The 13,542-nt window shown below is 48.5% G+C and overlaps 1 protein-coding gene across 5 annotated transcripts in view; it reads left to right on the forward strand.

The window, feature by feature from the left end:
- The first annotated feature begins 3,147 nt into the window (after positions 1–3,147).
- GSK3B (glycogen synthase kinase 3 beta) overlaps positions 3,148–13,542 on the forward strand; it is a 121,033-nt gene continuing 110,638 nt past the window's right edge. For 4 of the 5 annotated variants that reach the window (XR_014937560.1, XM_015874814.3, XM_085524764.1 and 1 more), the window contains exon 1: positions 3,197–4,453. Coding sequence is in view for 4 of the 5 variants with exons in the window: in XM_015874814.3 (XP_015730300.1) it covers positions 4,366–4,453 (88 nt within the window). In the remaining variant the exon portion in view is untranslated. Of the gene's footprint in view, positions 4,454–13,542 lie in introns of all 5 variants that reach the window. The other variant, XM_015874838.3, reaches the window with a different exon arrangement.

Consider the following 13,542-nt stretch of genomic DNA (forward strand, 5'->3'; position numbering starts at 1 on the left):
TACATGTTGTATTTGGACAGCTAGGCTGGAGGTTGGCTAAGGAGGTGGGAAAACAGTGAGCGTGGTGCACACATGGGCTCTTCCACCAACACTGTAGTTCAGAGAGCTCCCAGTAAGTAGTTAGGACAATTTTTTATCACAACCCTATGGAGACTGTATTAATTTCTTGCTGAGAGCGTGACCCATCTGCTCCTTGGTACGCCCTTTGCAGAAACAGGCAGGCCTGCTGGCAGCACTGGGAAATACAATAGAAAGCAGATGGTCGAATGTCTTTGGCTGCTGCAGTGAATCTAATGCGAGAAGAGCCCAATAATTTTCTAGATTTGAACCTTTTTAAACTGCTGAGGAAACGGGCATCATTCTTGATGTCAAGAGAACAAATGTCTGGAGGGCTTGTCAAAGGATCATGAGAGTAACATGGCTTTTCTGGCTCTGGGTGCTATGTTTTTTCAGGGCTATTTAGGAACAGGGTGTGTCTGGACAAATGCTGGAGCAAGGGAAGCTGTCCAACTGAGTAGTGTTTTGTCACCCTGTGAAACTTGGTCTCTCTCGGTGAGTAGGAGAAACCTTAAACCTCTCCAGAGCATCGGTGGAGAGAACTTTCATAGACGGGTGCATCACTTGCATTGTGAGTCACCAGTGTTTTCCATGTGTTGTAATGTTCCTGTGAACCTTCACTGGACAGCTTGGCTTGTTCTACCATACTACAGCATTGGGAAATGGAAGCTGTCTGTGTTTCCTGTTACTTTACACTGTTCAGATCGCCTGGTTCCATTGACTCTAGTGAATGTACCAGGTGTACAGGGCCTAGGTGCACCCACGCACACCCAGATCAGCAAAACATCAGCTGGTCTCTGAAGCAATTGTTGGTGAGGACATGTTTTGTGACAGGAAATCATTGCAAAACTCTGGGTTCTCAGGACTGAAAGTGTCTGTCCTGCTCAGAAAAATAAACATAACCGGTACGTTCTAAACGTGGATTCATATGGATTTTGTACCAGGATAAAAATCAAAACCAATCTTTGGGATATATTGTCTAATAATTAACGCCTGAGCAGTCAGAGAATCTCTGGTTTTCAACTAGAAAGAAAAACAACAAAGAGAACAGTTGAAGTTTGCCTATAGCCATCGGCTCCACCTGTGCCAATTAACACAGAGACAAACCAGTACAACATCATGTTATTCTTTTCATAATTCAGTTGGCAGTATTAAGGAACTGGATGCAAAGCCGGCAAATCTCTCAGTTTATCACTTTGAAGCACTACCGTATCAAAGTGCAAAGAGACCTTGAATGAGTTCATCCTTATCAGCCCAACGGAAGTATAAAACGCTACCCTCCTGCCCTCTTACTGATGTTGGAATGACACAGCAATAGCTGCAGGGTAAGCAAACAAAAAGGCAACAGAAACATTTCTTGCTGATTAATTGAAGAGGAAACAGAGGAGAAAGAAAAGGTAGGAATTCCCTGCACTGGAACGTGTCTACTGGCTGCTCATGAATGTTGGAGCAGATCTATGCTGTGTATTCTTAAGGCGACTGGATCTGAGTTTGATGGTGATACATAAGATGTAAGCAGGCAAATTAGACAAACAAAAAAGCCTCTCCACCATTGCTACTGAGCTTTTAAAAGCTTTGTTCTCTGCAGAAATAGTACCGATTTTCTAATTCACTGCCACCTTATGGCATTTTGGAGAGATAACACTTGAGTAATTTCCATCAGATGCTTCATGTTTCCTCTCTGAGAACTTGGATGTGACAGGAACGCTTTGATTTTTGAATCACTGCAGCTGTAAAACCGCCCTTTGCATCCAGATTTGGAACAATATTAATGCCTAAGACACTGGGTTATTCCTGCTCGTGAAAACTGATCATTAAAGCGTCAATTCTATTTATAATTGCGGATTTTAAAGGGAGGTCATTTCATCAGCCAAGGGGCCAAAAATAAATACGAACTTTGCAATGTTATCAAAAGAGAATCTTTCAATCTAAAAAAGCCACCAGCTCGCTCATGACTTCCCCCGATGAGTTTAATTCAGTGCATTTTTGACATTGAGGATGAAAGCTTAGCAGATGCCCTTCTTTATGTGTTAATGGTTTTTCTGACAGTAGCCCCAGCTAAGGAAATAATCTATGAAAAGACTAACAGAAATTGGAGATAGATAGGTAGCTTTTTGTCTCTCCAAATAAATAATAACCCCGCTGTTAAGTACACGTGTGTGGTTTCATTCTAGATGAGAAGAAACTAGGACTGAAATAGTTCATTTCTTAACCATTAGGGACAAATATGGGCAGGAGTGCCTATAAGGGAAGTAGAACTACTGGGATACCTGTAGTGTGGATGGACAGGGTTGGTGTCCATCAGTAATTTCATCAGTAAATAAGAGACATTTGCATTGGTGCTCAAGACTAAAAAAGCCCCAATTTTAAGCTCAGCTCTACAGCGATGTTAGTGGGGTCACAGCACTCCAGCTCCTGCCCTGTGGAAGCTCACAGGCGCTGAGGTAGGACAGGCTCCTCCAGAGGTCGTGTTGACCAGCTCCAACCAAAACCCTCGTGTGGTGGCACCAAGGCACGGCTATGAGGCCATTTTAGTGGCTCTGATATAAGCCGTGTTTCACCCCCGCCATTCCCAGCCCCTCTGAAGAGACTGTAACCCCCACCCAAGGGCGGCGGCGATAACGCCCCGCGCATGCGCACTCTGCCCGCATCCCCGCCCTGCGCAGCGGGTGAGGTCATGAAGGTGAAAGGGGCGGCGCCCGCCGCTGCCGTGCTCCAATGGGAGCGGGCCGTGCTGCCGGCCTTGCATGGCGATTGGCCGAGAGCTCGCAGCTGGTTGCCGTCTTCGTGCCGCCTCATCGCCGTGAACCAATCGGCGGAGCGTAATCGAGACAGCGCGCCCTGCGATTGGCTGTCTGGCTTCGGCTCCCTTCGGGTTGGCTCGGTAATAGCCGGAAGAGAGGCCTTCTTCCTATTGGCCGCCCGACTGCGCTGCTAGGGCGGTGGCGGCGCCTTCCGATTGGGCCTCCGCCTGGCTTCGGGGGGATTCGGGTGCGTCCGTAAGGGCTTCGCGATTGGTTCCGATCCGTCACAGGCATTTCCGTAACCGCCTCGGGATTGGTCCCGACGATGCTCGGGTATTTCCGTCAGGGCCTCGGGCTGGGGGCTAACGAGTGCGTCGGGCGCTTCGGGTGGCTATTCACAGAAGGCGCCTAGGGCCGTTCCGCAGCGTAGGGCGGCGACGGGCATAGGCGGCTGCGCGGCTTTGGCGCACACACAGAGCGCAGCAGCGGGAGCCCGGCACGCAGCGGAGGCAGCAGCGGGGACAAAGGGAGCGACCAACAGAAACGGGGAGGGGGGCCCGGCGAGAGGCAGCCGGCGCCAGAAGGGAGCGGCGGGAAGCTTCAGCCGGGCGGACGGCTCCTCATGCGCCTCGGACGCCCGGGGAAGCAACAGCGAGAGCCGCCGGCGCTCTGAAGCCGGCTGAGGACGAGCTGGGAGCCGACGCCGCCGCCATGGCCCGCACCGCCGCCGCCGGCCACCGCCCGCACTGCAGCCTGCCCAGCGTGAGCCGCCGCCAGCTGCCCCTGCGGGAGCAATGAGGAGCCGCGCCGGAGCCGCCTCAGCGCCGCACTGAGAGCACACACACACACACACACACACTGCGAGCCAGCCGGGCACACCGCGCCGCTTCACACCGCTCCGCCCGCCGCGGATCCCGCCGCCGCCGCCGGATCCCGTTGCGCGGGGCCGCATCGCCTCCCGTCGGCGGATCCAGCAGCTCCGAGATCCCTCCGCCGGGGGAAAAGTAGTCCCGCCGCCTCCCTCCCTCAGTGGCGAAGGGGGAAGGAGAGGAGAGGGCAGGAGGCAGAGAGAGGAAGGAGGCGAGGAGAAAAAGAAAAGAGAGAGAGAAGAAAAAAGAAAAAAGGCAAAAGACATAAAGGGGAAAAGGAGAAGAGAGAAGCCGAGCGGCAGGATCGGAGGAGCCGGGCCGCGAGCCTCCGCCCCATGTGACTGGGCTGAGGGTGGGGGCAGCGAGGCCTAGCACCGAGCACAGCCCCGCTGCTCGCGGCCGGCCCGGGGGGCTGCGGCTGGGAGGAGGCGGCTCTCGGACCCACCGGCACTGCGGGAGGATGGCGCTGTGAGCGCCGGGAGGAGCGAGGCCGGAGAAGAAAGGAGACGCGAGGAAAGGCCGGCGGGGAGAGCGAGAGGGGAGGGGGCTTCCCCGGGGGGGAAGGGGCCGGCGGTTCATGTGGCACAGCTCGCCCTTCGCCTCCCGCTGAGCCCGCAGCACACAGCCCCGCGAGCAGCCCCGAGGAGAGCGGAGGAGGCGGACAGCCCGACGGGACGCAGCCGGAGCCGGAGACCATGTCCGGGCGGCCCAGGACCACCTCCTTCGCGGAGAGCTGCAAGCCGGTGCAGCAGCCCTCGGCCTTCGGCAGCATGAAAGTCAGCCGTGAGTATCGGGCCGTTCCCTGCCGCCCTCCTGCCCTGCCTCGCGTTCGTCTCGGGTGGGCCGCGAGCTCGGCCGGGCCTGCGGGGGACACAAAAAGGCCGCTCCCGGCCCTGCCCTCGGCCCCTGCCGGCCGTGCCGCTTCGCCTTCGCGGGGGGCTCCTCGGGGTTACCAGCACCCCTGTTCTGCCTCCTGCCTCGGGGAGGAGGGGATGAATGACGGGCACGCGGGTACGGCCGTGACATTGGTCCCAATGAGGTGTTTTGTGCCCTCTGAAGGAGATGGAAGAGGTGTGTGGGGGGGGAAGCTCTGTATCAGGTGTGGGAAGCCCACGGCCCGGCCTATTAAAGGCGGAAGAAAACGGGGAGCATTACAAAGGCCGTCCGAGGGGGTTACAAAGGGTGTATCATACGCTGCTAATGATCCCCAACGGGAGGGAGGAAGAAAATCCTCATTGTGGCGTGCGAGTGGTTGTTTCGAGCTGCCTTGCCCAGGTTTTCTCAACGGAGGTATTTTATAAGAACGAGGCCTGTGCTTTATTCCACACGGGCATGCTGGAAATGATCGGTGCTTGATGGGTGCCCACCCTTTGCATTGCAGCTGGTGGGCTCGGCCACGCTATATGAATGGAGAATGGGCATTGCTTCTCGGTACGACCAGAGAAAGGCCCAGCTGCGGGTCACCTACAATGAACTATATCTCCTGAATGGCAAATAATTCCTGAAGGTTTCTTTGAATACGTGCCTATTAACAGTCAGATCATTGCCGATTCATGCTACGGGCTTTGTTTTCAGTAATATTCCCCCCTTTTTTTTTTCCCCTATGGAAATGGAGGGCTGGGTCTTTATGGGACCTGGAGCGCTTGATGGGCGTTAAGGTTTGATTGATCCGTTTGATATCCCGTGTGGTCACACCTGGCACTGCCGTGTGCGGGTTTGGTTCTTGGTGTTGGAGGCTTTTCAAGCCGGGGGCTCTGCCCGGCTGGGGTTTTTTTTGACAGATGAGAGAAATTCTGACGTTTTTCTGCATCAAAATGTACTTCCGCTGCGGTTGAAGCCTTGAGGAGAATATTGGGCTGAGGTTCTGGAGCTGCTGCTTTGTATCTGCATGATCAGGGTGCCTGCTGCACTCCGAGTGCCCTTTATACTCTTATATGCTGCTAATGCGGGTTGTGTTTGATCTGGTTCAAATGTATTAAAGATCTTAATTCACACGGGGGGGGGGGGGGGGGGAATATTTAAGACTCCATTTTAATGTATCGATTTATTTCACGTGAGCGTGGAATAGGAAGCAGGTTTTGTCGCTGGGTATTTCTGCAGGTGGCTGTTTAACGCTATAGCCACACTTAGCCCTGCCACGCTCCAAAGCTAAATTTGCTTTATTCAAGCTGTACAGCTCGATTCTTGAAAGGTCATTGATGCTCCTTTCCTGTTTGTTTGAGGTCAGAAACCAGACAGATGCTCGCCTTCGAAGCGGGTGCTAAGTGATGCAGACTAACAAGTTTGCAAATACGATTTGATCCCAAGTGTGGAACACGGAGGGAGAAACAAAGGCCGTAGCATAAAGCACACGCACTTGTGATAACCCCCCCCCCCCCAGCCCCTCCTCCCCAGTCGCTCTAGTCATGTGCTCCTGGTCCTTCTGCTGTCTGGAAAAAAATGTCAGAACAAAGCAAGAGAACCGCATGCAAGGACTGTGTGGGAAAGGCAGGCGTATTTTTCACTTAATCTATCTGTGTAAGACAGTGCAGGAAGTTTCGACTTCTTATTTTCCTTTGTAAGAGAGCAGCGCCGCTGGTTGCCAGAAAGGGTGATATTTTACTGGTTCTCTTGAGATTGTGAAGCAGATGGAAATGGATGGATTGCTGCTCTTTGAGTCCTGTAGGCAGCTGTTGTATCCCCATCTTGATTCAGACCTTCTCCAGGTCACCAGGAAGCAAAGCCTATCCTCTATGCCAGCCTTTTTGCTCACCTTTGTAAGGCTGGGGTGGTGGTGAAATGAGGTGGTGAGGTCACGCTTGCTTTGGTGACCACCTTCTGGCTGATCCCGGCAGTAGTTCCATAGGAAGAAAGGATTCAAAGGACGAGGTGGAAGCATTGAGGAAGGAATGGAGGAGGGCGTGTTGGACCTTGTGTTAGAGAGCTGGAGTGTGGTGATTGCTCTTCTGCTCAGGGTATGGCAGGGTTAGGCCCTGGAACAGGCTGCCCAGGGAGGTTGTGGATGCCCCGTCCTTGGAGGTGTTCAAGACCAGGTTGGACGGGGCCCTGGGCAACCTGATGTAGTAAATGTGTATGTTTGGTGGCCCTGCCAGGCAGGGGGGTTGGAACTACATGATCCTTGAGGTCCCTTCCAACCCGGGTCATTCTGTGATTCTGTGGAAGGGGTGAGTGGCCATTGACTTTTCCATCTTTTTAGACTTTGTGCTCAGAAGTTGTTGAGAAGCTTGAGCCTTGAATGGAAGGGGATTCCCATCAGGGTCTTGTCCTCTGGCTTCGGAGGAAGGTGACTTCGCAGGCCTCTGTCATAGTTGTTAGTTATGAGAATTTTACAGTTGCTGCAAGAGTAGGAACCTTGTGGCCTTCCCGTATCACTTCCATGATGTACCAGCATCAAGAGTTCCTATGAGGTCTGCCAATTTTTTTTGGTATTTTGGTGTTTTTGAGATCATTTTGTGTTTCTTTCCACCGCACCATATGAATTTCTGTGCTGAAGTCATTCCCAGGTAGCTTATTCTCTGTTCAGGTCTTCGTTGCTGGCTTTGTAGGTTTTCTTTGCACAAAGAAACGTGTGTTCTTAGGTTGAGCCCGTAGGAAGTGCGTGGTATGGCAAAGATGGTGGTTGTGAGAGCTTAGCTGTTATCTTAACGTCTAATAGTGCAAGAAATCAGCTTCAAAATCAGGTGATGAATATGTAAATCAGAAGCTTGCAGTTCTCCACATGCTGATGCTATCTACCTGCTGATTATAGCATAAGAGAAGAGGTATGAGCTTAAAGCTTTGCTTTTGTTCTTCACCTCAGTGTTCTTGCATTGCCTCCAGATGGATGTTGTTTCCCAAATGGGGCAAAATTCATACTGAGTAACCAAGGGTAGGCATGCAACACATGACCCAAAATACCTATAAAAATAGAAGTCCTGAAGTTTAGTTAGCAAATTTCCATCTAATGACTATGGAATTGATTTTTCTCCTCCCCCCCCCCCCCCAAATCCCTTCCCTTCTTCATGAGCTTCTGCAAGATGCTTACTGCACACCAACAAAATAACTTGCTACAATTACAAGGAGTCAAGGAGTCTTGTTGTCTACTAGGCTTGGTGTCACTTAAAGCAGTCTCATGGCCAGTGCTTGCCATAAAGGCCTCTTTGCTCCATGTTTGAGCATCATGGCTTTGTACCAGGCTATGCAGTATTTGTTAACGTGGAGGGTGAGGAAGGCAGGTTTATTTGCTTTAGCTGGTTCTCATGTCGTACACCTGATCTTGCTTGCAAAACCTAAAGGGCAGTCTTGCTGTAATTCATTTTAGATTCTCTGGAAGAATGTTTTACTGATGCCAAATGGGATTTTGAGGAAGATTTTGTTTTCCTTCTTGGTTCACTGTTGGTTTTTGTTGCTGTTCTATGTGTGTGTGCTGTATACTCTTCCAACAGGACAGTAGGATGTTAACCCTCCATTTGCACGTGGCAGAACTGCTGACGTGTGAACCTGATGCATCTCTCATTATTATAGCGGTGTTCTAAAAACCATCACTTGAAGGGTTACAGCCTGGGAATTGGTTACTCCATTCATAAACCAGTACGTAAAGGTTTGGCTGCTTTTCAGGCAAAATGTGGTGTTTAATAGGAGATGATGCTCAGGTTGAGCTGTAGAAAGATAGATTGGAAGAGCACCCTGGGCAGCTTGAGCGAGAGGAACAAGTGGGGCTGATGAAACTGGCCCAATAGCTGGGATAGCGCTGCCTTGTTTCTCAACATAGTTAGGGTAGGGCCCTCTCTTGCTTTGATAGCAGTTTCTGCCTAATTGGTTTCTGAAACTGGAAGCCGCCCATCCTGCTCTCCTTGCTGGAGAGAGGAAGAGCACTCCCTTCCAGAAGCCTGCTGAGAGCTGTGTGGCTGTTCCGAGCCCTGTCCAGCTTTCTGACTGCTGCTGTAGGAGTGGCTTTCCTCCTTCCCCACGCTTGAAAATGGTAACAATAAGAATGGGACCAGCTGAAGTCTGCTGATGGTCACCCAAAGTCATGCCTTGAAGGCTGGACAGGAGACTAATGGCTGTCTGTGGTACCTCATTCTAGCACCAGCTATTTTCTCTTTACTCCTGTTGTTAGGGGTAGTTAAGCAGAAAAAAAAAAATTAATAAAAAAATGAAGCCTGCCAATGGAATCTGCCAAATAATAATTCCATTAATTCTTCCTTTGTGTCCCTCACATTTTGGTTATGTAGGCTGATTTTTCCTCTTGTATGTGGGTTATCCTGAACCTTCTGTCACTGATGTGCACGTTTCTTCTTCCCTGTGCTGTTTTCTGGAGGTGTTTTCCTCTTGTATTATCACTTGATTTATCTCTTCTATTGCTTAGCAATACCATCTCATTCACCATTTTCTTACACCCTGTAGGTTTCTATGGCTGTGTTCCGTACCTACGTGCCTCCTGGTTCTGGGAGTTGTTATAGCAGTTCATCCCTTAACTTGATAGGGTCTTGCAGGTATCACATAATGTGTGTTTATGTACTTTGATCTCTTGAATGATAAGTATTTCCTTGAGATCTGCACCTGAAGACCATGTCCCTGGCTGAAGGGTTTTCCGCTACTGCTCCTAAAGCTCTCTAATTTCAAAGTATTATATCTATAAGTGCCATTTTAAATAGCACCTTATTTAAATGAATTCCCAGTATCGGTGTCTATTGTACTCATCACAGTTCTTTGTAATTCCAAGAGTTGGGTTTTTGGCTGTTGCTGCTCCCCTACCCTGTGTTCCTTGAACTGCCTGGATGAATGACACAGGTTCTCAACATCATCAAGAAGTCCATGTCTACAAAAAGCCTGCGGTGGAAGCTCTACGCTGGAAGGATTCCAGCATTTTCTGTTGGCCATTGTTTGGATGTGAGCACGAGAACACACAAGGTGGTTGCAGAGCACGTGCAGCCTTCTTGTTGGAGCTCTTGGAGTCTTTTCATCTCAGAAGGTTTATTGACTCCCATTTCAAGTCAAAAGATCTTCATGATTTCCAGAATTTTCTACAGACTTGCTCGTTGAGTGCTTTTCTGGACTACTTTCCTCTTTGTTCTTCACAAAAATCTTTACTCTTAAGGACTGTACTTGTGTGCTGAGTGCCAAGGTGGCCGTCCCCTACAGTTGTGTAGCTGGTGGGGCATTTGGCAGCTGCCTGAATTCATTGAGCAGCCCATCTCAGCCTCAGAAGACCAACAGATTTTAAGGTGAAGCAGCTGTGAAAAGGAGTTCATTGAAATCTTAAAGGCCTCGCCCAAGTCTATATCAAATCCAAGATTTCATGTTGTCACAACTTCCTTTGATAAGCTGGATGCACAGATTCTCATTTATTTTTGATTATGTGTGTTGAAAGTAAGAAGTGCTGATTACAACTCCGTGGTGTGGTGAGAAAAGATACTGCTTTAAACATAAAGACTCAAATCCGTTTGGTGCTGGACAGACCAAAACTCATTGCTTTGGATACAAAACCAGGACCCCATCCACCACACTTTGGCATCTGATGGAGATGAATCCCAAAGTGCTGCATGCTGGGTTGGGAGAAGGTACAGGCTTGGAGTCATGATGGTCTATGCCAGCTGGTATTGTTTAATTGATTTATAGTGTAGCCGTCTATAGAGGGTTCATTGCAACAGTCTTGTGTGAAGATGAGAAAGGTAAGTGGTGGTAACAAGGTGCACCTCTGTGAGCTGCAGCTACATCAGTCACAATCAGATGAAGTGTTCCTGGTCAGTGCTGCAGTAGCTGGTTAAGAAGAAGCCTAAACATGAGCTCTTGTGAAAGCTGCTTCAAGCAAGGTTTGGATAGCAACCATAGGTAATATAAGTTATTTATGCAGAATCTTCTACTCGCATTGGTTTTGGCTTATTGTATAGAGAGAAGGGGGTAGGTCGTCTTAGTGTAATTCATGAGAGAGCACGTGTTTAGCTGGATCCTATATACTCTAGCAGTGTTACCCTTTAAAAATATGGCTGTGTAGTAGGAGAGACAATGGATTCAACAGAAATCTGCACATTGGAGATCTTACTGAAAGCATTTTTACACCACTCTGAGAGTTATCAAAAACCTGAATGCCTCGATGTTGTTCTGACGTGCCTCTAAAAGGAGTGGACGGTGACTTTTGTCTGATCGGTGCTATCAAAGAATCTTTTCATTAGGTGCTCCCGCCACGGATGCGTTGTCTGTTGAGAAAAGGAAATAAAGCAGTTCATTCTGTACTTTCATCTTGTGCAGACAGGAAGTAAATCCAAGCATTTAAAGCAATTTGTGTTCTCGCCCTTGCCTTCCTTACAATGGAAGATAGGACAGTGGTATGATAGCTTCTCAATGGTGAGCACTGTAAGCTTTTTTTCCTTAAACAAAAACAGTACAGCAGCAGATCTTTCTGAATGGATGGCACCTGTATTCCTTATGAGCACTGCCACTTCTCTGCAGCAGCAGGCTATGAGTTTTCTGATGTACCATCATCAACTTAGGCTCTGTGTGCTTGGCATCTGTGCTTTCTCCCTTAAAGTGGGCATTGCACACCTCCACTTAATACCAAGTGATGAATCCATTGCTGCTCTTTTCCACTTGAGTGATTTCGTGGTGTTTTGCCGGGTTTCTGTGTCACTGGTGTTGGGTCAGCTCAGCTGAATGAGTGGTGCTGGGTTTTCAGGGTGCCTTGGTGCCTGGAATAGGAAATCCACTTTCTTGCTTGTAAGAGAACTTGAGGCAAAGAAAAATACAGTTTTCTAACTTAGTAATTGACCTGAGTAGGGCCAAATGCCTTCTGCTTGGTACAACGGCCTATGAAGTTGTGTTGAAAGTAGTGGGCTGCTATTATGTATTATGCAGGTATTATGAGGAGCTTAGTTAGCTGCTAATATATTTTTGTTTAGGTGGCTTCTGTTGATTGTGTATGAATGTGGAAAGCAACTCTTACAGGTAATAGATGGGAGGAATGCGATGTAGTTGTGTTGCTTGACATGTCTCTTCAGGCAGCTGGGCAGATTTGGAGAGCCCTGCTAGTAGTCCATTGCCTTACAGGAGTGCTACAGTTCATTCAGGGAGCCCTTCTGATTAGGGGAAAGAAGGATGCTCCTCATCAGCCCTGCTGGATAAGTAATGCCAACAAGGGTGTGTGAGATAGGAATACATTACTACTCTACCCGCATAAAGAGAATTATCTGATGTAGCTGCTGAAGTTGCAGTGGGCTTTTAGATCCAAGCTTTTAGACAGAGAGAAATTGGGTGTTGGCTCCAGAGCTATAACCAGCAGGGAAACTGCAGCTGAATTTTTCCAACCGAGGCAGACTTCTTAGGGCTGCAACTATAGAACATCATCTGTTTTGACTTTTTTAGTAGGAATATAATTCTTGTCAGCTACAAGCCCTGTGCTTCAAAGAACCGGCTTTTGCCAGGAATGCAAGCAATTGTTTAATTTTCAGGCAGGCCGAGAATATGCTTTGCGGAAAGATAAACTAAAATTTGTCTGCTGCTGCAAAGCAAAACTGGATTGTCTTTGCAGTGCAGAAGAAGAAAAAATACATAGCTGCAGTTGATGGAGTTAAACCCTTTGGTTTTCTTGATTCACACCTTACTGTAAATAGTTACACAAAACCTATGTTATTACTTGCATCCCACCTCTCACATGCTTCATGTGGTTTAGGTATTTTAAAAGAGTAGCACCATGAATTGACCTGTACGAGTGGGTTCCTTGAGGGAGGGAGGAAGGGGGGACACGAATTCATCAGTCTAAATGAACAGAATCTTTGATTGTTGGCCAAGTAAACATGAATCATTTGCCTGAGATCTGTATCCCCACAAATGAAGTCCATGGCCACACATTTGTGGGAGTAGCAGCAGCAGAAAGAATGTTTTGTGCCTTGCTGAGAGAATGAAGACTTTCTGGCAAGGCACGCTTCTTGCAGGTGAGTAGATGTAAGGCTTCTGGAATGGTTTTTCTCCACATGTCCAATTGCTCAATTGAAACTTGCAGAAGTGGAAAATAATGTTGTCCTTGAGAAGATTGCATCTGTTGGCCACTTTGCTTCCAGTCTTGCAATCTTGCTCCGAGTTGTATGTACTGGCTTGGCAGCTGCTGTACAAAAAGCGTAATACAGTGCGGTAGAAACAGAGTCAACTTGAAACGCTTCAAGAATAGAGCAGTCCTAATAATAAATTTCAACTGCGGTGAGTTTGAAACAGGTTTCCCAGAGCTATTAGTTTTGGGTCATATGGTAGTATCGTATCAACTGCAGAGTTGAATCTTGGGGAAATGCTTTGAAAGTTAGATGTTTGTTTCTTTTTTTGTTATGGAGAATCAGCTGGTGAATGTAACAGAGTCAGAAACACAAAGTTTGTGCAGAATGGAAGAGCTTTGCTGTTCCAGAAGTCTGGGGCCTGAGCTTCAGGACAACAGAAGTAAAGGTAGTAGGTCTGGTTTGAGCCTGCTGCTCCTTACTGGGTTGGTTTGAAGACATGTATAGATGTTGTTATGTGAGTGGTATGGGGCTGATGGTTCTGCGTGTTTGCTGGATTCTTGACGTGTCTGAACAACAAAGTTCACCAGCAGATTATCTGCGTGTCATTCAGTCAGTGCTTTAGGTAATTTAGTTCCCTTAATAGAAGTTCATTTTAGGGAAATGAACGTTACAGAATTGGCAAGTCTTATGTGTTTTACGATGGACTTCTCTTCATCTGGAGATACTGTCTTTGGGTGCTGAAAAGGGTTTTGCTGGGATCTGTGACAGCAAAAGTATTGTGGCTATTTTCCCCATGGCTCACATGACATGTATGGGATTTTGGGGACACGTGGAGAAACCTTACTTCATATGCATGAATTAGCCCTTATCTTTACAGAAGCCAGATATTCATGGGGTGAGAATCAACAC

The sequence above is a fragment of the Coturnix japonica genome, chromosome 1 (assembly GCF_054131305.1).
Source record: "Coturnix japonica strain WE chromosome 1, WE-NBRP24, whole genome shotgun sequence".
In the NCBI taxonomy this organism is placed as follows: Eukaryota; Metazoa; Chordata; class Aves; order Galliformes; family Phasianidae; genus Coturnix; species Coturnix japonica.